The 23,698-nt window shown below is 36.5% G+C and overlaps 1 protein-coding gene across 2 annotated transcripts; it reads right to left on the reverse strand.

The window, feature by feature from the left end:
• Positions 1 to 555: 555 nt before the first annotated feature.
• NPY (neuropeptide Y) lies at positions 556 to 17,490 on the reverse strand. 2 transcript variants are annotated; one of them, XM_075587120.1, is made up of 5 exons: positions 17,332 to 17,490; positions 16,255 to 16,442; positions 12,432 to 12,512; positions 3,773 to 3,946; positions 556 to 775 (listed from the first exon to the last, which is right to left on the reverse strand). In XM_075587120.1, exons 2-4 carry the CDS (start codon positions 16,440 to 16,442, stop codon positions 3,802 to 3,804), a joined length of 414 nt encoding a protein of 137 aa, XP_075443235.1. In that variant the 5' UTR covers positions 17,332 to 17,490; the 3' UTR covers positions 556 to 775; positions 3,773 to 3,801. The 2 variants fall into 2 exon arrangements, with proteins under 2 accessions (XP_075443235.1, XP_075443236.1); XM_075587121.1 differs by lacking the exon at positions 3,773 to 3,946 and having other exon boundaries at positions 17,332 to 17,487.
• Positions 17,491 to 23,698: the final 6,208 nt, after the last annotated feature.

Raw genomic sequence — 23,698 nt, forward strand, 5'->3', positions numbered from 1 at the left:
ATCCTAATAGTGTCATTTCTAGATAATATACTAATTTCTTATTTGGATTTTACAAGCTTGGTGCAGTCACTCTATGAGGTGTAAGAAATGTCCATTCATATTTCCCAATTCACAGCAAACAATGAAGGAGTTATACGAAACAAGAGAGACAGAGTAAGCTAAAAGAACACTGGAATTTGTAGTTCTCTCAACATCGTCGTCATCGTTATCATCATCGTTGTCATCATCATCATCATCGTTGTTGTCATTATCGGCATCATCGTCATCATCATCATCACATTCGGTGATCAGTGATCTCATCAAAATGACTTTAGATAGCCAAGATAATTATTTTAAAAATCATTTTAAGATGAATGATTGTTAAATGTAATACATAATACTTTAATCTGAAGGCTAATTTTAAAAAGGTTTTTGAGAGGATTTCGTTTGCTAAATGATTACCAACATATTTTACTTTATTCACATGAAAAGATATACATGAAGTTAAAGACCCAGTTGAAGACACAACATCACATGGAACTGTCTGGGGAATTTTGTATCTCTTAGTCTGTTGCATTTTGAATGAACAAATTATTTATTTAAATGTGTTTATGTACATGTATAATGGAGATAAAAACAACTCTACAGAATTCATTAAAATGTCTGCATGCATTGGCTGTATTTGGAGGGTTGATAAAGTCTGATTTGTCATATAGCAATGAAATATGGATTGAATACTTGGAAAAGACTGAAGGTGAGCTTCCATTTTCATCACCACATGGGAGGGTCTTCAAACCTGTAACATATGACAAAAACACTGATTAGCATGCCTGCAATGTAAATAAATATTCACTGCTCGGTTATTTGCCTAAAGCAAAAGTTACATTCTCATTAAAGAAAATGCACAACTAAAGAAATAAACTGGAAGTTAAATGCTGATTTGCAGTACTCAATACAACTATTATCTTATCTAAACCCTCGTACTGTAAGTTAATGACCAAATGATATGTCACATGCATGAAATCTGCTAATTCTGAGAATTCCTATTTGATAGGATTAGTGATTCCAGATTACGTTTCGTTGGAAGAAGAAAGTGCACCTCATGTAATAAACAATTAATTATTCAGAGACCCTCCACAGAGATATAAATAACGATATGAGTATTATTTCAACAGCTAAATATCAGTAGGAATACAGTTACAGTACATTACAATTCTAAAATATGTTAAGCAGGTTTTTGAAAAATGTATCCACAAAATAAAAAGAAAAGTCCTAGCATGACATAAAATTTACAGGAATAATGTCTTTCTCAACCAATTTCTGAATAGAGAACAATATTTGCTTATTTCTACCAGTGAAAAAGAGCGTGAAACATCTCCCTATTTACCTATTAACTCTTACTTGAAAGTCAACTAAATCACACAAACCCTATTCCTACCTTACACTGCCAGCAAACAAATATGCTTTGCTATTCACAATGCTATCACTGCAGCCAGGGAGTCTTGGTAATTAAGGAGCACTCACAGGATATCACTTTTTGCTTCTTATCCATTTTAACATGGATCTCTAGGCTTTTGCCTGCAGTTTTACACAGCTTTTACAGCAAAGTCTGGGTTAAACAAGGGTATGGTCAGCAAACCTGCTCACAGACAGCTGTTTTGACCTTTTGGATTCCATCAATGTGAGGAAAGTTATTTACCTTGCATATCATATGTACATTAACTGAGTAAAGGAAGCAGCAGTGATTCCTGTGATGTAGCTGAGGGTGCAGTTGAAAAGCCGCTCTATGACAGCTGTCCCCCCTATCTGGCCACCCACCTTCCCATCTTGTTGGGGGGGCATGATGGAAACCAGGGTGTCCATTGCGTTAAACCTCAATATTTTCAGCTCCGGGGAGCCTTGGTTGCCAAGATACTTAGTGGTAAAGGTACTAGAGTTACTCCCCGTTTTTTAAATAACACCACTCCGTAAAAATGACATTATGGAACTAGAAAAAGTGCTGAGAAGTGTCACCAATGGGGAAGGCAATGGTAAATCTGATTTATGAGGAGCGATTAGCTAAATTAGATCTGTTTACATTAGAAAAGAGGTGTCTAAGAGGGGGCATAATAACTATATGCAAAAATGTTTGGGATACATGGAGCTTTAAAAATAACTATTCATCCCAAGGGCAGTACAAACAACACAGGGTCATCCCTTAAAGTTGGAGGAAAGGAGATTTCACCAGCAACAAATGAAAGGTTTCTTTACAGTAACAGCAGTTAAAATGTGGAATTCATCACCCATGTGATTGCAGATACAATAGTTATCTTCATAAAAAGGTTGGATATATCTTTAGAAAGGAAAGGTACAGTACACTGTACCTGGATATACCAAATAAGTAAACATGGGAAGGATATTGATCCAGGGAGAAATCTGATTGCCATTATTTGAAGTCAGGAAGGAATTTATTTTTCCCTTTATGAGACGTCATTGGATAATGTTTCACTGGGGTTTTTTGTTTGCCTTCCTCTGGATCAAAACACTGTAAATACTGTATAAATATAAGATAAGTATCTGTCATCGAAAATTAGCATATAGTAGGTTGAATTTGATGGACATATGTCTTTTTTTTCAACCTCATTTTCTAGGTAACTATGTAAACTGAAAAGTGCTTGAAAAACTCGTTTTCAAAATGTCCCAGGCTGTGTATAGTGTATATAATGTTTGTTTACCTACAGTATAAGAACATATAGCATACTGTACATATAATGGCTTACCTTCATAAATTCTATCAGCAATGTCTTGTTACAAGTGTACGGTGATTTCATGTAAATGAGTGGTTAACAATTAATGTCTTTTTGTCAATTACACAGTAGTTAGATATTTTTTGTGTTTTCAATTATTTCTCTCAGATGGTTATCAATTAAAACATGGAGGCCTGAGGGTTTCATTGGCTGTCTCCTCCTACTGGTTGATCCTGAAAACATTGAGTTCACAGGTCAGATGGGGGCTTGATGACTTATTTACATTTTTAATGACCGAATGCATGCACATATGCATAAATAAAGGAGCTGACATAATTCATTCTCACTGATTGTACACACAAACATATATACTATACTATATACTATACTATATACTATCCTATACAGTACTGTACTGTATATAAAAAGATGCTACACACAAACCAAATGTTTGGGTCCGCTGTGGTGCCTTCCTCCTACCCTGAGGAAGGTCCCACAGTGGACCGAAACGTTGGATGTTTATGGTTGTTCCAATACAATCTTTTGACTACCATCATTGCAGTGCTGAGTCTTCTTTTTCTATTTGGTTCGGGTGAAGTATCATAATATTTTATTATGATTTGTGAACTTGCTTTTTTATGACATGTGCTATGCTGAGGTATGCCTACTATCGACTATATATATAGCTTGGGAAAGGATTTCTGAGGTCCAACCATCGCCCATTTTTTGTGGCTTGCCATGTGATACCAATAAAATTCCTGGTTGATATTCATTGGTGAGTGCTGCAGATTCTTGCTACTATATACTGTATTTCCAGGACTAGTTGGTGATCCTTGTCCTTCTGCTGCCACTCCATACTAAGCTAAGTATTTACTATCTTACACAATTGTGTGCACCAGGCACCTGCTATTTTTCTATATACTGTATATATTTGTATTTTCTGCTTATATTTAGCGTGAACATTTTAATTATCAACAAATAGCTTTGTCTTCATTTGAAGGCATTGTTCTTCTGTATATATACACAAACGGAAGACTAAAAAATAAATATCAAAGGAACAAAATTACCTGGATGATGGTAGAAGAGAGCAGCTTAATCAGGAGTGATAGAAGGAGATGGAACAGCACCATGCTAAAGTCCAGAATGAATGTGGGGAGTAGGCAGTGCAGAACAGCAAAAGATGACGGGGAAGGGAACAAGGGTATGGGAAAGTCATAGGAGAAGAAATGTCAAGGGAAGAGCTATAAGAAGGGAAAGCAAAATGAAGGAAGGGGGTCAAAATAGTTGAATGTAAAAATGAAGAAAAAACTAAAAAGGAAATTATTACAGTATAAACATAACAACCTGTCCCAGTAAATTGTCACCCTCATATGTATGGTATTTATTGTTAGGGGCATTCATCTTAGATTTGGCATCTTCCAATGATTGCATCATGTACAATATTTTGCATTTAAAACGCAATGACTGCACTCCTACTGTGCGATAAAATCTGAACTAATACGTGTACTGCTCTATTATGTACATTTACATTTAAATAAACTCGGAACATCATACACTCCTGGATTCCACATTCCACAAGGGAAATGGTGTCTCTCAGCCTCAGGCCCTTCCATGCTGCTTACAAAGCCTCTCCTTTTTTTCTTCAGTATGGCTTGACAAATTTCTTAAACCAAATATTCTTGAAATGGAAATGTGGAAACCCTACAAGACCAGTAAATCTGCATATGTTACATTATGCTCTGCGTTAAAAAGTTTATTTACTTATTGTACAGTATAATAAACTGCTATGTACAATCTTCAGCTAAAAAAAACAACCACAAAGTAAGGAGAAGCACAGAATGAATAAATCCTGTATTTTCATTCTATTGAGAATATACAGAAAGAGCAACAAAAAAGGTTTATAGTCTTGTTCATGACATCATACTGTCTGTTGTTTGAATACATGGAAAAAGAATCGAAAATGTATACATTTATAGCAAACTATTTCTTGTTTCCTACAGTAGTATGTTAAATGATTATAGCATAACACATGCAATGTGAAGCAAGGTTTTAGTATTGCCAAATATACTACACTTATATGAGTTTATTGCATTACAGAAACATATTGGAAAGGAAAATTATACTGTCTAATGGAAAACAGAGATGCTGTAAGTGCTGTAAGTATTCCCAACTTCACACACCCAAAATCTCTTAGAGATGTTATGTTTAATAGAAGTTTTACTTATAAATTCAGAAAAACAACCACGAGTACTTGCTAATGTTCAAATTCCAAAGTGAATGTTATTTGGTAAGAGGATTGATGCATAGACCCATTTTTAGATGATGAAATAACATTAAACTTTGGCTATTTATACAAATTTAGCTTTAAACAAACTTTGATCCTATCATAAAACCCTGCATGGTAGACCAAGGAAACATCTGTGGGGCACATCTTCAGTACCTTCTATCCTATGGGGACATTTCAGAAAGGGGTTAAGCAGTGACAGATTCAGTAGTTCCACTTTTAAGGTATCAATGGAGGTTTTGGACAAAACATGGCTGCTACAGTGTATATAGAATTTCCCACTTAAACTGAAAACAAACACACACACACACAATCACACATATATACTGTAGTACTCTCTTTTTATCTTTTTATCTGTTTTTCATATTCCGAGTTGATTCTATGCCATGTTACCTGATAAAATCCTTTGCCACACCAATACTATATTTCCTGCGCACAAGTTTGCACAGTATCCCTTCTACAATTTGCTTACAAAGCCTTGAATACTGATGCATGCTCTGATACAGTACCTCTATTTAACCTCGTGTGAATGATGCTAAAATTCTTCTCAGTCTATGGATCAGACAGATGTTATTTTTCCTGTTGGTGTGGCCACAGCAGGACATACAAATTTAGCAAGACTTACTGTTTTCTGTGCCATGATCGTGTGCTGCCTCCGGACCGCACTACAGCCATGTGCTGGCCCCAAAAACAGATAGCGGCCTGGGAGGGTTAACTTTGCATTGGTCTCTGCTTCTGAATTGGACCTCGCAGTATAACAATGTCAGACCATCAGCCAAGAAACCGAACAGTCTGTTTAATGTGGTGCAAATTTTTTTAATACTGTACATATTTTTAAATGTTTTGGTTAATTCCTAAAATCAATATTAGCCACATTTGGCAAGTAGAAATATTGGGCATTAGTCGAGGGGGGAGGGAGGTAGGTTTTCTGTGAGGGTTGCAGTGGGTGAAGAGGGTACTTGCCCCGGGGAGGGTGGTAAGGCCTCCCAAGGAGGGTGATGGGAGGGGTATATCCCTTCATTACCTTAGTGGTTAGCCACTAAGGTAATGAAGACAGGGGGGTGGGTAAGTAATATTTTACTGTTGCTGTTGATGAAATAGATGACCGAATAGGGGTCTCTATGTCATGACGGGGAATACTATAGGACCATATTCGTTCATCTATTTAATCCAGGGGATTAGAAATACAGTGTTAAATGTCCTGTCCAACCCCCTTGGTGATGTAGATCAAGGGTGCACAAACTTTTCCCTGTCTGCACTCCCCCCCATTCTCACGCCCCCCTCCTTACCATGTCTCTGGCATCAAATGACACTGTGGGGTCATGTGATGTCATGTTGTCATGGCAACATGATGTCAAATGACCACAGAGCGTCATTTGACACTGTGTTGCCATGGTGACGCGTTGCCGTAGACAAGGTACGTGAAGTTACAGAGGCCTCACGCAATCCCCAGCATTTCATTTAAATGCCGTGGGGCAGAGCGCGGCGCTTCAGCAACCACCTTGCCCCCTCTGAAAAATCTCGTGCCCCCCCTGGGCCCCAGTTTGCATACCCCTGATGTAGATGACCGAATATGGTCCTACAGTGTATTAGTCCCTCACATACTGTAGAGACCCATATTCAGGCATCTACATCATTGAGGGGGCTGGACAGACCAGAGACTGCTGGGGACAGCACATGGAAATGGAGACACCTGTGCAGCTCCTCCACAAGGTTACAGTAGTATTGGTTTCCCTCCTCAGCTGATGGCCCATCAAGTGATGGATTAGTGCTCCGGGAATCCCATGCAGAAGCATGGACCCCCGCAGTGTTAATCCTCCTGGGCCGCAAGAGTCACTGTTTTTGGTGTCTTGCTACATTTGTAAATAGCGCACAAGGGGGGGAAAGCTGCCATTGTTCTGAATTAACTGAGTGCAAAAAGGGGCAGAGCTAACATGCTATCTCAATCACTGGCGCATGCTAGCGAGTTCAATAGTTGCTGATACATCCGTACCCAGCATATCCTTTAAATAATGACCTCTATGTTAATAAATCTCATGGTCATAAATTTCTGCTATTCTCATTCTTCATAGTTCACTTCTTTTTATACGGCTTATCCCGCTCTTCTGTATTTTATGGAGATTCTTGATAACTGTAAAAAAAAAAACGCTATCTTTTCTCATTCCTTCATGACTTCAAAAATGTTTGTTTTTTTATAACTGTTGCAGCGTGCCACTAAAAGTTCTGTTTTGGGAACTTTCTTCTCTGTATAGACTTCCACTACAATAAGTGACCTTACTAAGTAATTTAGCTTGCAGAATGTGTTGCCAATCTTATTTTGTTCCCTGCAATGTACTGTAAAGTAAAACTACCTTCAGTGAAAACAGCTATTTTTGGGCCGTAATCCTTGTCTATGCATTGGGCACAGGAAGAGTAGAGACTGGATTAGTGCGTTAGGTATCATTTTGTAAGACCTTGACTATTGCTAGAGTTACTTGGACCACAGGGTAGGATCAATGAAGAGGGCATTTGTTTTACCCATTTCTGTTGAGTCCTGGTCTATGAATACTTTTTCTCAATCTTATTGAAGAAGTCCCTTTATTGTCTTCAGTTCAATAACCCATATTAATGAAATGGGGCTGAATCTTAGTATTCCCTAAAGTTAATTTAAGCCAATGAGCCCTGTAGTGTAGTCCTGTTTAGTTAATATGAACCAAAACATCCAAGGTTTATCTCTTCATTATTCCCTCTATGACAGTTCCAACTTCCTCCTTCTTCACTACAGTAGACAAAGAAACAATGAAGTTGCAAAACATGCAAAGCCCTCTTTTATAGTGTCTGTTATCAATTAATATGTTATGTTGTCCTCTCTGTCTCTGTATCTCTCTCTCTCATGCAAAAGCACTAATTTGCCTACCTGAGGATGGTGAGTTTTCTGACTTTGACTTTCCAAACAAACCTAATAAATGGCTCATGAATATGTCATTTTGTGTGTTTGCCTCATTTACATACAATATTTGCATACCACACAGAATTTTACAACCAGAAGTAAATTGTGTCAACAATGTGCCATTTTCATTTGGACATGCCATAAGGGCTTTAGGAATATGGCGATAGGCAAATCTGTGTTAACACTTCAGTTTCTGCCTAGAAATACACTGAATTGTAATTTTGTTGTACTGTATAGGCACCAATTTATTCTTTTATATTGCAATGCCTCGTTGCAACAAACAGTATGTCAGAGTTGTAAATAGTTGGGTCACTCCACAATCTGCAACACTGTTAGAAAATGCACATGTAATTGCTATAACCAGGCACCTCTTGCTATTATTAGTTAATCAGAAATGGTGTAAGTTTAACTTGTGCATTTCCTAACTTGAAGTATAAGCATCATGTAACATTCCAATTAAAAATGTCGTTGTATTTAGGTGGCAAAGTACTTTATCGCCAAAAGGAACGTGATAAATATTTGCTGATGTTTGTGAACCTAGCAAGGTGTACGAAAATTGGAAAGCTTTGCAAAATAAATATTTTGCCAAGCATTAAAAATAAATGTGCAGATCACATGACCCTTTATACACTGCCATTTTTGCTAAATTCTGACAAAAAGTGGCACGTTTCTGGTGAAATTTTGAGCACTGTGACTTTACAAAAAAACAAGAAATGTAAGATACACATCACTAAACAAATCAGTTAAGCATATTTAAACACATTCACACATCTCTAGTCAATAATATGAGACCTTCATCCAAGCAAAATAATCCGCACACTTAACAAAACAGACACTGATATATTCAATTATATTAGTCAGGAGTGGTTTTAAGTAGACGTTTACCCCAAGCTCCCTGTAACCTTGTGACAAGTTGCTATGTTATCAACCTTGCATGTCATGGGCAGCCAGGAGGAAGCCAGAGATGCTCAGATGCATGATAATATCAATGTTTTCCTTCATCATATGATACAAGAGGTTAACTGGCACTACTTTACTGAACTGTCATGTACAACTCCTACTCTACAGTATATCTGATACCACATGAATCAAGTGATACACCGGTGCTTTCAGTCAATTAATCTCCAAATTGATAACACTGTAATTGTATGCATGAAATACTGATGTAATTGGCAGACAGTTCTTCTACATTCTATACTGTACATTATTTTTCAACTGAAAAGGCCTGTTCTAATTCTATCTCAGTCAATAAGTATGTTTTTTACATTGATATGCAGGTATGACGTATCACTTATTGCAGTTTCACAATTTAAGAGAATATTGGGACATATTATTAAATAAATATATTCACTTTATTTTCTTACAGTATTGAGGTCCAAGGTATGTCTTGGAGGCCTACCAACAGGTCAGGCTTTCAGGACAAAGCATGCCTGAGCATGTTGTTGTATTGATAATTAGAGCTTGGATAATTGCTTTATTATGTCTTCACTAGATACATATTGGAAACCTGGTCTATAATTAGCCCATAATGATTGGACTTGAACCATCCTGTCTTACAACAAAACCTCTTATGTTTTTGAACATATTTTGATAAGCCCATAAAGTATCCCTTGGATTGCAAAATATTTTTGTATTGGGTGTGAATATACTCTGTAAAATGTAAAGGTTAAGGATGTTGGCCATAATATTGCACTGTACTGCAATACTGGTATGTCTGCATAAAATGAGGGCAATGAATTATACAAAACATACAGGACCCCTACTGTATAAGCTCATATTGAACCCCCAAAATAACCACAACATACATATATGCGTATGAGTGTCAAAGAGGAGTGCTGCTGAGCATCGCAATATATATTTAAAACCAGAGACAGAACATGAAACACAGACAGAGCTCAGTGCTACATCCAAAGACACTAATACACGGTACAGTGCCTAAATATATATATAATAACTTTTGAATAAAATGGTCTTTTAGTTTAACTCTTTGGCCAAAGTGTTGTAAGCCCTTGAGCCCCTCCAGGGCAGCCCACGTCTCAAGGGTCCTAACACTAAAATAGATTCTTAATAACCTGTACATTACCAGGAAGAATGATTTATAATAAATCTGTCAAAATTAGTTGCATAGTTCTAAGTCTGATTGAAGCTCTTATTAACCTGTATAATACCAGGAAAAGCACTCTGTATTAGATTTTTCCCAATCAAACTGGATGCAAGTTCCCATGGGTGTGGAAGGTGCAAAGGAGTGAGCTTTAACCATTTAAAAGTGGGAGGTGTGAGCTTCAAACTAGGGAAGGAGGAGCCACCCTCCAAATCAGCCAGGACCAGCTGAACAAGAATTGCAAAACATACAGGACCCCTATAAGCTCATATTGAACCTCCAAAATAACTATATATATATATATATATAGTTATTTTGGAGGGTCCTAGCTTATAGGGGTCCTGTATGTTTTGCAATTCTTGTTTTCTGTATGTGTATATATATATATATATATATATATATATATATATATATATATATATATATATATATATACACATACAGAGATAACAACAGGCACTTCCAAGGCTTCAGAAAGGCAGGTGCTTGTTCAATAGAAATCAATAGTGAACCAAGTGTCCCAATAGGAGACAAGAACAGCACTCAGGCTAGGATGCAAAAAATTGTATTGAAACAACAAACAGGCACAAACAAGTCCAACATTTCAGTCCTGAGGAAGGTCCTATACAGGACCGAAACGTTGGACTTGTTTGTGCCTGTTTGTTGTTTCAATACAATTTTTTGCATCATATCCTGAGTGCTGTTCTTGTCTCCTATTGGGACACTTGGTTCACTATATATATATATATATATATATATATATATATATATATATATACATACATACACACACACACACACACACACACACACACACACACACACACACACACACACACACACATGTATGTGTATGTGTATATGTATATAAGAGAGGTCAGGAAGAGATTAAACGCTAAACAACCAACCAACACTGTAAAAGTAGACTTTTGAAACGACAAAAGAACTTTCATGATAACAAAAAGACAAGTGTTGCTTTTTCTGCTTACCACATGAAAAGTGTTCTGTATATTACAAGTCAGGGTAAAGTAAAACAATGAGAGTGTTAAAATAAAGGCTCATCCATTATCCTACTGTAACAGGTGACAGATATTTGAGTTATCTTCGGCAGTAATCAGGGAGTTCCACATTCTAATGCCTTTTTAGACTTAAAGGGACTGTCCCATCTCGAACCAAAGTAAACTAAAGATGTTATACAGTATATCAAGCTCTCCTGGCTGCAAAAACAAGGCAAAAGGGGTGGAAAAAAACATGCACCAGATTAGTCATTCAAGAAAATCCAATTGTTTTTTAACGAGTAGGTTTTTCTTTAATAAATGTGGTGCAGTTTCTTTGCCTCAATCTTTAAGCTGTGGGACTTTGATAAATGACCCTCTGAAAGAGTTATCCACCATGCTCTTGTATGTGTTAATGCTCCAGAATATGTGTTAAGTCAATAGGAGTTAACGCCTGTTCGGGTGTGTTAACTCATAGCAGAACTTGATGAATCTGGGAGTTAGTGTTATGTTCAGTAGGTACATTATTTTGAAACTTTTAATCATTCAATGACTAAATAAAATGCTTGTTGTAATCTTTATTTATTCTCTTTCATCAAGATAATTTTAGGATGCCGGGAATCTACAAGAAAAATATTATCCCCCATGTATTTTATTTATTCTTTTTGGAAAGTAATCACAATTGTATAATTAACCAAAAGCTAGATCTAACTGAGAAAAAAAACAAGTATGTGGTAAGGTAATAATTGCAGAGGACACATTAAAAATGCAATCATATTCATTTTCCAGATCAATAATAAGTAACATGTTTACTTTGAGGCTTATTTGAAGTTCAATTAGCTTAGAATATATTTGTCTGGTACCGTATGTGGGTTGGCACTGTAACTAAACCAAAAATCTTCTCACCTCATCTAACTTAGCGATACATAGCCATTCAATTCTTTAGAATCTTTATACAAAATTAGATGAGGTGAGGAGATTACTACATTATTACCATCATGAATTATAATTATTTTAGTTTTTCCATAAAAATAAGGCATTTCTAGGGCAATAAAAAGTGCACTTATTGCCAACTAAACCTGCAGGTTCAAAAGATTATACAGTTAGAATTCTTTTAATACAAATTCTATGGTGAGTTTTACTTATATTTTGTTTTAACACATTCTCTGTGATATACAGTAGAACAATCCTTTTGGCCAGGGTAACCTACTCCTCCTGTGATGAGAAATCCAGGAGGAGAAAATGGTTCACACGTGTAGCATCCACATGAGAGAAAATGAGGCAAGTTATCCAGACACTAAGAACTTAGCATATAATGTATTTCATTATCATCTTTAACATGAAAATGCTCAAAAATATACTTCTTGTTAAACAAATATTGACACGTTGCCTTTAATATCAAAGTTCAGATGCTTACCGAGATCGGGGAATGTTTTCTGTGCTTTCTCGCCACCAAACATCTGAAAGCATTGCTTCTGGGCTTGATCTCTTGCCATACCTGACCAATCAAAAAACAGTATATATTTTTAAAAGTAATAATACTAGCAATCATTGTCTTTGTTGTTAATCTATGAAACTTTCAAATATTCTCCAGACAAATTAAATATAGTGTTGTACTAAAAGAAAATGCTCATCATTTACACATTATAACAAGGTATAACATACTGATACCACAGGCAAAGTGATACTTCTCTGAAGAATAGCAGCACAATGAATATGGCTCAATGTGGAAAGTACTCGTGGCTTTTTAGTTCAGGTGGTACATTGTGGAATTTGAAAATACATGGTACATTTCGTCATAAATGGGAAACAAAATTGATTAATGAATTATCATCATATTCAATAACTATAAAAGTGTAACAGAATGATCAGTTTCAATACACATAAAAAGAAGATAGTTTAAGCTTGCAGAAAAGATAAATAGTGCTTCTTCACTACAGAAATTTTGATCAAACCCAAAAGTGTGTGTTAGTAATTTGAATGATGTGCAGTGCTCTGGTAGCTGCATATGTTTGGGAGAAATCTGAGGTCACCAAAACCAATCTGCAACTAAATCTATGGAAAACTACTGTATCATGCAGGTTTAATAAACAATATCATAATTTGCAATGAACCTGAGTTTGAATAGAAGAGTTAACATATCTGACTTGTTAAGCCAGTGTCTTATAGTCTGGACTTCATCAAATCCACGTTTAAAGCATCCTAGTCTAATGAAAAAATCCAGGCCCATAATTTGATTGTCTGGAGACTAGCAACAATTAGTTAGTTGGTGCTGAATATTATTATTTTTTAAATACCAATATCGCAATCATGATTATACTCCACGTAACAATAACAACAGCCAAAACTGAAGGGAATTATTCTATACCTTATTCATAGAATACTCAATATTTGAAAGTTTTTTCTAATGTTCACCTTCATATGTGAATATAGAAAAGGGAAACATGAAATAACCAATAGGACATAAAAGCTGAGGGAAGAAAGAGAAAATATATTGTGTTGGCCATAATATACCAGATTTTATTTGTCTTCACACAACTATATTAGGTCATGGTGGTGGTTATCAGTAATTAATTAAGTCAATTCATATGCAGGCGTAACATTGGAGTAAAATGTATGTAAAATGGGTATACATATTATGACGTTTGATGTTTTTTGAAGGGTTGATTTTTTTTTAAATGTCTATTTAAATTCCACTGTAAACACTATTGAGCTGGAAAAATAAACTGAAATCACCACAAAGCAAAACACTATAAAAATGTAAGCTCCCAATATATCTTCCATTACCAGATTGTATTAACAACATTACACCTGGAAAAATGAATCTGCCACTATGTAGAACATTGCTACAGTATTACAGTATTACACTCCAGAAAACCACAGTCCAATTCAGTACAGCTTACCAATAAATGATAAAGTTTGTATGTGTAGTTTGTTAGAGTTTAATGTTTGGTCAAATAAACAATTATGTCTTAGGCAAATATTGTTATGCTTCATAAGCTATATTTACAAGTTTTCTTTTAATTTGCATGCCTCAAATGTAAATAATAAAATGTAATTTGTTATAGTAATTAGTTATTTACATACCTAAATGTAAATGAGTAATGCATTCTACAGTATGCTCATAAAGTTATATACAGTAGTAAAGTGTTACATTTGCACATCACTCCTGATGAAGAAACTTACAATTAGTGTTATCTGTACTGTATAGCATATAGAGCCATGCTATTTTTTTTTTTTTACACATTTGTAGTTTATGGCTCATATTATCATATAGAAAATATACAAATAATAATTACAGTTGTACAGTTTGTCAAATCCACAAATTGCTTTCTGTGGCTATATTTTCCTAGTTGTGGAATATTCCTGGGGCAATTTAAAGCCTAATATGCCAATTAAACATGAAAATAATTGCTTTTGAAGAACAATACGTCAAAGGAATATGAAAGCCACAAAAAGACAAGGCTTGACAAGTCTATTATTTATACAATAACTGGGTTATCAGTTTGTAATGAACTATTACTCCATTTTGCTACAATAGTCACATACCAAATGAGGTAATAAGATAGAAAAGCAGATATTCATTTGTGTTTTGATACATTTACTGCATTGAAAAAACCAACAAGCACTCAAATGTGCAAATGAGTAATACATAATAATATTTTCTAGCCATACCTGGTAAATATATATATATATATATATATATATATATATTTATATATAGCAATAGAGAGCGATATTGATAGATTGTAAGCTCTATGGGGCAGGAGGGACTGTGTCTATAATAGTCATATGTACTATGTACAATGCTGCTGACCGCGCACTATATAGCGCTATATGAAATATAAGTTAAAAAAATAGGGAACGGTATTGTTGTACCTACAGTATGTCAGTTTGTTTCTTTAAATATTCATTTATTTTAACCTTCTCTTCAATAAGTACCGTCACACTAAATACTTCATGTCTGCCTGAGGAAATCCCAATTATATATTTATTAGGGCATTAAACTCTGCAGGGGACTATTAGCTTCCTTTGGGTTGCTCTCTCTGCACGTTCCTGTCCCTGGTGAGTACCAGAAGATGTGAAAAGGGTTCAGTTTTAAAAATGAGAGATAATTTCACTCCCTGTTTAGCACTTTTATGCACTTTTATGCAGTTCTGATTTTCCATAGTTCCTCCAGGTGGTATAATTTGCCTCTGTATTCTTTGATAAACTCAGACAAGCATTTGCTTGAGCACTGCGTCACATTGCATTACATTAAAAAAAACCTCTGTGACTTTACCTCATCACGTCATACTAATTGATCAGAATCCTAGAAAATGAGCTGATTCACAAAGGGACTCAATTTTGTTTTACCGTTTGGGATACCTGTTGAATTATATATATATATATATATATATATATATATATATATATATATATATATATATATGTGACATTTTTAGTTTTGTATGGACCATTTATCAACTTCCTTCAGGGTCAAGGAAAAGATATGGAACCTATAGTCAATGTATTTTATTATGAACATAGAACACATCACCTTAACCAATCCTTACTAAACTCCCATTAACACTAATAGTACTAAATACCTATTTTATTAAAAATATATATATATTTTGAAAAATAAAATAGATATTTAATATATATATATATATATATATATATATATATATATATATAATCAAATGTAAATACAACTGTATGCTCATCTGCATGTCATATATATATATATATATATATATATATATATATATATATATATATATATATATATATATATATATATATATATATATAAAATGAAGTATACTAGAGGTGTATCAAATTCCCCTAGATGCAAAGCTTGGTCAAAAATTGAGCTTAAAAGAGCACCAGATATATAAAAGAAAAAAAATCCCATTAAAAACAATGGATTCTTTTCTTTTTTATATAAATCTGGTACATTTATTTTTTTACACTGGTATTTCCCCATTTCCCTAAGTAGACCTCTTAATAGTATTTTGTTGCTACACTACTACAGTATCTACTGTACCCTTAAATCGTTAAGCTAAAATGTACATCTGTTGTTCATGAACAATATGTAGCAATCTACTCTGGTTGGTGATAGGATCCTTCAAACATTCTGCAGACAGCGATTTTGAACATCTTTAGAGTGAATTTTCAAAATAAAGGTGAAGATGCATGGACTTTACTTTGCAAGACAGTGTCATCCTTCCATGACTGGGTGGACATTTTCCTACCTCTGCCTTGTTATGAGATTGATATAGTGCCTCAGTGCAGAGTAGTATTTGGCCATGTCCTCTGCCGGTGCATCATCCCCGGGATTGTCTGGTTTTGAAGGGTAAGCATCTGCAAATGTGCCCAAGCAGATCAGCAAGGACAGACATAAAGTCAGCACGGACAACCACAACCTCATGCTTCCTTGCATCTGCAAGAAAAATGTAAGGGCAGAAACTATAATTAATTGGGACGCTAAGCACTGAGCAGACAGCAATTGTCACAGTGCAATTAAAAACTGAATACACAAGGAAAGCAAAGCAACAATTCTACCCATTCTCTTTGTATTTACAAAAAAAAATTCTTAAAGTGTATGCATTCATAAAGCTTTGAGTAAAAACGAGAAAATGTAAGTGTCGTTTTGTATGTACTGTATGAATCAATCCAGCATGTATGCTGTATTAAGTCATACTGTACATGTAATTAGATGCAATTATTATTGTTTTTTTTAAACATTTAGCATTTTCGAAATTAAGAAAATCAGCACTACTGTAAATATGCTAATAAATGTTTTCCTCAAATAGTTACAATTTAGTTCCAACTATGTTCCACTTTAGTTAGTGTGAAAGTATTCTACATATAATTCCTGTATACCATATGCTATGGAACCCCTGCAAGCAGCAAAGCACACAAACACATTTCAGAAAAGTTGCTAAAAAGAGCAGGAGTACACATTAATAACAAAAATAAGTATATATTAATTCATGAAACAGCCATAGAAAAGCTACATTGTGTGTTGAAGTTTTGTGGCATCTGAACAGTACCTGATCTCTGTCGTTTCCAACAACCTAATGCGCTTTATATCAGAAAATACATTTGAAACGGATTGAATATGAGCAAATATGAACAAAAATAGGAATACAAATTACACCTGGAAAGTGTTATGAAGAGCACGCACATTAAATAACACTGTAATGAAGAAAGAAAAAAAACAACGGGTGGGTGCATTAATTTCAGCACCAAGGACAGCTCCAGAGACCAGCTAAATAAAAGTAACACACCAGGCACTTGTACTGTATGATAGAGTCTGCAGTACTTACGTTAGTGTCTGTAGATGGTGATGTTCTCTCTTCTCCAGGGTCCGCTTGCTTTCCTTACCCTGGCACTCTCTTTTTCTTTTCACTGTAATTAGTCTTAGTCTCGCTTTATTTGCTCTCCCTCAGCGCCAGCCTGGGTCGGCTCTCTGCCATGCCAAGGTTTTTATACTCTCCCTCTTTTGCAGGAGGGGCATGGGGGTAATCATGCTTCGGTGACTCCCTTTATCTCCTCCCTGTTCTGAGGAGGACACACGTCACTGATATGTTGGACCTGGCTGACACAGATCACGTTTAAACGAATGCAGTTTGATTCTTATTCTTTGAGGTGTCAAAATCACATGCTATGTATTCACATATCTGGTATAAAATCTTGCAATATAGACAAAACAAATAATCAGTAACACCACAACCATTACGTATCAAGTATGAAGTACTTGTAATGAAGATGTATATTTTTGCCATTTTTTTCTCCTACTTTGTGGGCATTTCAAGCAATTTCAACATATCCCTCCCATTTCTTCCCCCTCTTCTAATCATTGTCATCTCACACAGCTGCGGCAGATGAGAACCTATTACTTTTGCAAAGTTCATAAACTTGCATATATAGACAGTGACGTGTCCCTGATTCATCATAACTGGAAGAATTCAACTTGGAAATGTATCGATTTTGAATGATTCGGTGGATCAGGGGTAAGTGTGTTCGAACCATTTATAGATTGCATCTGCAAAACCTTCTTTGTGTGGAGGTGTTTGTGAGCGACATACAGTACTGTAGGGAATGTTCCAAGCAAATTGAAGGGATAAAAAGCAATGTTCCACAAATACACCTGCCTCATGCTGTATATCAAGATGAAAACCTGAAGCCCACAAACACATCACGTATTACAATATTCTCTAAAGTTGGGCTGGCAAGAGTTTGGTGGTAAATACACCTATAAAAAAAAAACATTTCAGAGCAAAACGGACTGCTGTAAAATAAAAAATAAAACATAAAAAGTTCTAACTAAAGAAAATTAGATCTTTTTTTAGGAAGGGCATTTGATAAAACAGAAGGGATGATGGAGAATTGTACTACTGTAAGTGTAGGGGTATGTGTGCAGTATTTTGCATGGTAAAGAATGCTGAAAATAGTTACATGAACACCTTTTCATTTACAGAGATTACTTCTAGGCATTGGTTTGATATTGTATGTTGATAATAAATATGTAATTTGGAATAATGGAGAAGGCTAAAAATAATGTACATGGTTGGGGCTGCACTTGTTAAAGGAGTGTACTGAAATATGAAGAATTTCAGTAGGAGGACCAGAATGACCAGGCTGCTTAGGATTCTATGCTCACATCACCATTTAGGGTTTTTGAATATTATGTATATTATGTATATAGCAGAAAAACAAGCACTGTATACCGCACTCAGAACCACAACATGCATAATGTGTCAGTTAAAAAGAAACATTAATTAAACAAACACAAAAAAATTGTGAACAGTGTAAACAATAACAGATAAGTATAAACTCTTAAAGAACAGTCCTAAGCCGTGAATACAGTCGCGTGCGCCACCGGAACAAATGAATGTAGCGCAATGAAGACGCACATAGTGCTCGCAACCAAGCATGTGACCAAGCGCAACTGCGTGCGTGATTCTCGGAAAGATCAATTAAATTGTCATTGCCACACGATGACAGGGTCACATGCACGGTTCAGCCAATGAGGCGCAAACCACTCACGTGACATAACAGCCACACCTCCACCACACTTCCGCCATGCCTCCCTGTCACCTCCCGATATCCTCCAGCTTAGTGCACGTTTCGCGCATGACATCACATGCTCGGTCGCACGTGTGAGGGCTCTATGATCGCGGCCTAAGCCCATGGCATTAATTTGGGAGAGAATGTCACCCCACGTTGTCTTTTCAGCGGTACTGGTTTTGGGGCCCAGTTCCCCCAACAATTTAGAAGCATTGCTATTGACGTACCTTCTACTGTATATATTGTATGCAGATGCTGTAAGGAGCGCATTTGAGCGCTCCTCAACTTTCTATCTACTGTATATATTGCTACAATAACACTTTGGGTGATGGACGCTATTTTTGCATTTCATTAGCTTTTTGGATACCAGCTAAACTCAGGAAAAATAACTTCTGTTACCTACAGATGTAGGCAGCTTTATTTCCATCCTGCCCAGCACATATGCTGGCAAACTGCAGAACAAACGTGGAGTGATCGCAGCCAAGTGCAGAGCATGGGGGAATTGCCCACCAGGATTAACACAATGAGTGTCTCTGCTTCTGTCGGGGACTCTCGCTGTGTTAATCCTACCGGGCTGCACCATGTTGGAAGAGCTGCGCAGTGAGTACAGAAAGAAGCCGTCCCTCTCCCTGCACATCACTAATAGGCGATCGTAATGTCTTTATTTTATTTCAATTAGATAGTAGTGAATCAGGGGTCTCCGGAGCTGAACCGCATTAATATCGGCCCCAGGGACCCTTTGCTTCCTGAGTTACAGGCCCTGGTATGGGGTGCCGGTATCTTCTGCATGTTTAAATGTCCAAGTCATGTGACACGGGAGAATTAAACTTGCAGGAGATACTGACACTTGTATCTCAGGAAGCAGGGGGTCCCCAAGGCTGAAATTCATGCAGTTTAGCTCCGGAGTCTCGCTTCTTCAATACTATGTAATTAAAATCATAATAAAAGTAGTTTCATTACCTTAGTGGCTAGCCACTAAGGTAAAGAAGGGGTTAAATAAAGTTCCTTGTTTTGTTGTGGGTAGAGGGAGTTGCTGAAGGGTGTAATTTCCCCATGGTGAGTGGTTAGGCCTACCGGGAGAGTTGCAGGAGGGATTAACCCCTTCATTACCTTAGTGGTTACTACTACTAAGGTAATGAAGGGGTTAACCCATCCCGCTACCCACTCGAGAGGCCTAACCACCCACCTCAAGGCAATTATCCCCTTTACCTATCCCTTCTACCCCCAGCAACCCCCCACCCCCGCAAAGGAATAGACAAATGGCCTAGTAGGCAAATATGGATACTAGCACTTTTGCCCATTCAAATATACAGCAACATGGAAATTAAATTAATAAATGCTTTACTTATCCCTGCTAGAATGAAGGAATCCGCCTCCTCCTTTTCTTCCTCACCAACATGGAAGAAAGGGCCGATGCCCAACCACTATTACACCAGTAACCCCTTAATTACCTTAGCAATTACTACCCTTTTTCTGTGTCTGGTGATGGGGGTAAAGGGGGTGGGGGTAGTTGCCCTGGGGTGGGTGATTAAGCCTCCCAGTGGGGAGTGGGATAAGTAAACTCCTTAATTACCATAACAGTTACAATCACTAAGGAAATTAAGGTTAGCGGTATCTCTGCAAGTTTAATTCTCCCACATCACGTGACTGGGACACTTAAACATGCAGGAGATACTGCCACCCCATACGGAGACCTGTAACTCGATAAACAGGGGGTACCCAAGGCTGAAATTAATGGGGTTCAGCTACAGAGACCCCCTGCTTTAATACTACATAAGTAAAATATAATTACATAGTTACATAGTAGATGAGGTTGAAAAAAGACGTAGGTCCATCAAGTTCAACCTATGCTAAATTTAGACAACAGATACTTTATCCTATATCTATACTTACTTATTGATCCAGAGGAAGGCAAACATAAAACCCCATTAAGGGAAAAACTTAATTCCTTCCTGACTCCAAGAATTGGCAATCGGATTAATCCCTGGATCAACATCTTTCCCATGTATACTTATTTGGTATATCCCTGTATACTTTTCCCATCTAAAAAGATGTCCAACCTTTTCTGAACAAATCTATTGTATCTGCCATCACAGTCTCCATGGGTAATGAATTCCACATTTTAACTGCCCTTACTGTAAAGAACCCTTTCCTTTGTTGCTGGTGAAATTTCTTTCCTCCAACCTTAAGGGAGGGCCCGAGTCCTTTGTACTGCCTGTGGGATGAATAGTTCTTTTGAAAGCTCCTTGTATTGTCCTCGAATATATTTGTATATATTTATCATATCCCCTCTTAGACGCCTCTGTCCTAATCTAAATATATCTAATTTAGCTAGCCTCTCCTCATAAATTAGATTGTCCATCCTCTTTATTAATTTGGTGGCTCTTCTCTGCACTCTCTCTAGTTCCATAATGTCTTTTATTAGGATTGGTGCCCAAAATTGTACTCCATATTCAAGGTGTGGTCTTACTAATGCTTTGTAAAGGGGCATAATTATGTTTACTTCCCTTCCATCCATTGCCCGTTTGATGCAAGATAAGATCTTGTTTGCCTTTGCAGCTACTGCATGACATTGGGCACTATTGCTAAGCCTGCTGTCTACAAGCACTCCTAAATCCTTCTCCATCGAGGTTTCCCCCAATATATCTAAATTTAATTTGTAAGTCGCCTTTTTATTCTTGCATCCCAAATGCATAACCTTACATTTATCTGTATTAAACCTCATCTGCCATTTACCTGCCCACGTTTCTAGTCTCTCCAAGTCCTTATGAAGAGAAATTACATCCTGCTCTGATTCTATTACCTTACACAATTTAGTATCATCAGCAAAGAGGGAGACTTTGCTCTCGATCCCAACCTCAAGGTCATTAATAAACAAGTTAAAAAGCAGGGGTCCCAGTACCGATCCCTGAGGTACTCCACTCACGACTTTAGCCCAACCTGAAAAAGTTCAATTTATGACAACCCTCTGTTGTCTGTCCTTTAACCAGTTTTCAATCCAAGTGCATATATTTTCTTTATTTTGTACACCAATCTCTTGTGTGAAACCGTATCAAAAACCTTTGCAAAATCTAAGTAGACCACATCAACTGCATTTCCCTGGTCTAAATTCCTACTTACCTCCTCAAAGAAATCAAATAAGGTTAGTTTGGCAAGATCTATTCTTCATAAATCCATGCTGACTATTACTAATAATTTTGTTTTCCATTAGGTATTCCTGAATATTATCCCGTATTAAACCTTCAAGTAATTTCCCTACTATTGAAGTCAGGCTTACAGGTCTGTAATTTTCCGGTTGTGATCTAGCTCCCTTTTTAAATATAGGCACCACATCTGCTTTACGCCAATCTTGTGGTACTGAGCCAGTGGAAATGGAGTCCTTGAATATTAAATATAATGGTTTGGCTATTACTGAGCTTAACTCCTTGAGAACTCTTGGATGTATGCCATCGGGGCCAGGTGCCTTATTTACTTAAATTTTTTCAAGTCGCTTATGAACTTCTTCCTCAGTTAACCAATTGTTCATTAATATGGAGGTTGTGGCTTTCTCCTGTGGCACTACTATTGAACTTGATTCTTCCCTGGTAAACACAGAGGCAAATAATTTGTTTAATGCCTCAGCTTTTTCCTTATCTCCAATAATCTGCCTACCCATCTAAAACTGAAAGGGTCCTATATTTTCTTTTCTCTTTTTTTTTGTTATTAAGGTACTTAAAGAACTTTTTAGGGTTGACCTTACTTTCTATTGCAATCCTTTTTTTATTATCCATTTTTGCTAATTTGATTGCCCTTTTGCCCTTTTGCAATTTTTGTTACATTCCTTATAATTCTGATATGATGTCTCTGTCCCTTCTACTAGATTAGACCTCAGTTTATTAAAATCTGCCTTTCTAAAGTTTAAGGTCTTTGTTGAACCCAAGAAATCTATTTTTTAATAATTTATTTCAAATGAGACCATGTTATGATCACTGTTACCCAAATGTTCCAGGACTTGAATATTTGTTATTAGTTCTACATTGTTTGATATGACCAAATCCAGTATTGCCCCTCTCCTGGTTGGTTCCTCAATAATTTGGGTCATATAATTGTCTTTAAGCACCCCCAAAAATCTGTTTCCTTTTGTTGTAATGCTAATCGCATTGCCCCAGTCTATGTCTGGATAATTAAAATCCACCACTATGCAAACATGACCCAGTTTTGATGCCTTCTCCATTTGCAAAAGTATTTTAGCTTCCTCAATCTCACAGATATTTGGTGGTTTATAGCATATTCCCACAAAAAAATTCTTTATACTTTTACCTCCACTACTAATTTCTATCCACAAAGTCTCTACATTTTCATCATTCCCTTCATAAACATCATTCCTTATAATAGGTTTTAGATCCGGTTTAACATATAAACATACTCCACTTCCCCTTCTATTTGTTCGATCCTTCCGAAAAAGGGAATAACCCTCTAAATTACTGTCCAGTCATGAGTTTCATCCCACCATGTTTCAGTAATGCCTATGATAATTAAATCATTGTGATTGCCTGTTAGAGATGCGTAGGGAGAAGGACCACTTCTTTCTGCACTCACTGCGCAGCTCTTCCAGACTGGTGCATCCCGGTAAGATTAACCCAG

Source organism: Ascaphus truei, chromosome 2 (genome assembly GCF_040206685.1).
Source record: "Ascaphus truei isolate aAscTru1 chromosome 2, aAscTru1.hap1, whole genome shotgun sequence".
NCBI classification, from domain to species: Eukaryota; Metazoa; Chordata; class Amphibia; order Anura; family Ascaphidae; genus Ascaphus; species Ascaphus truei.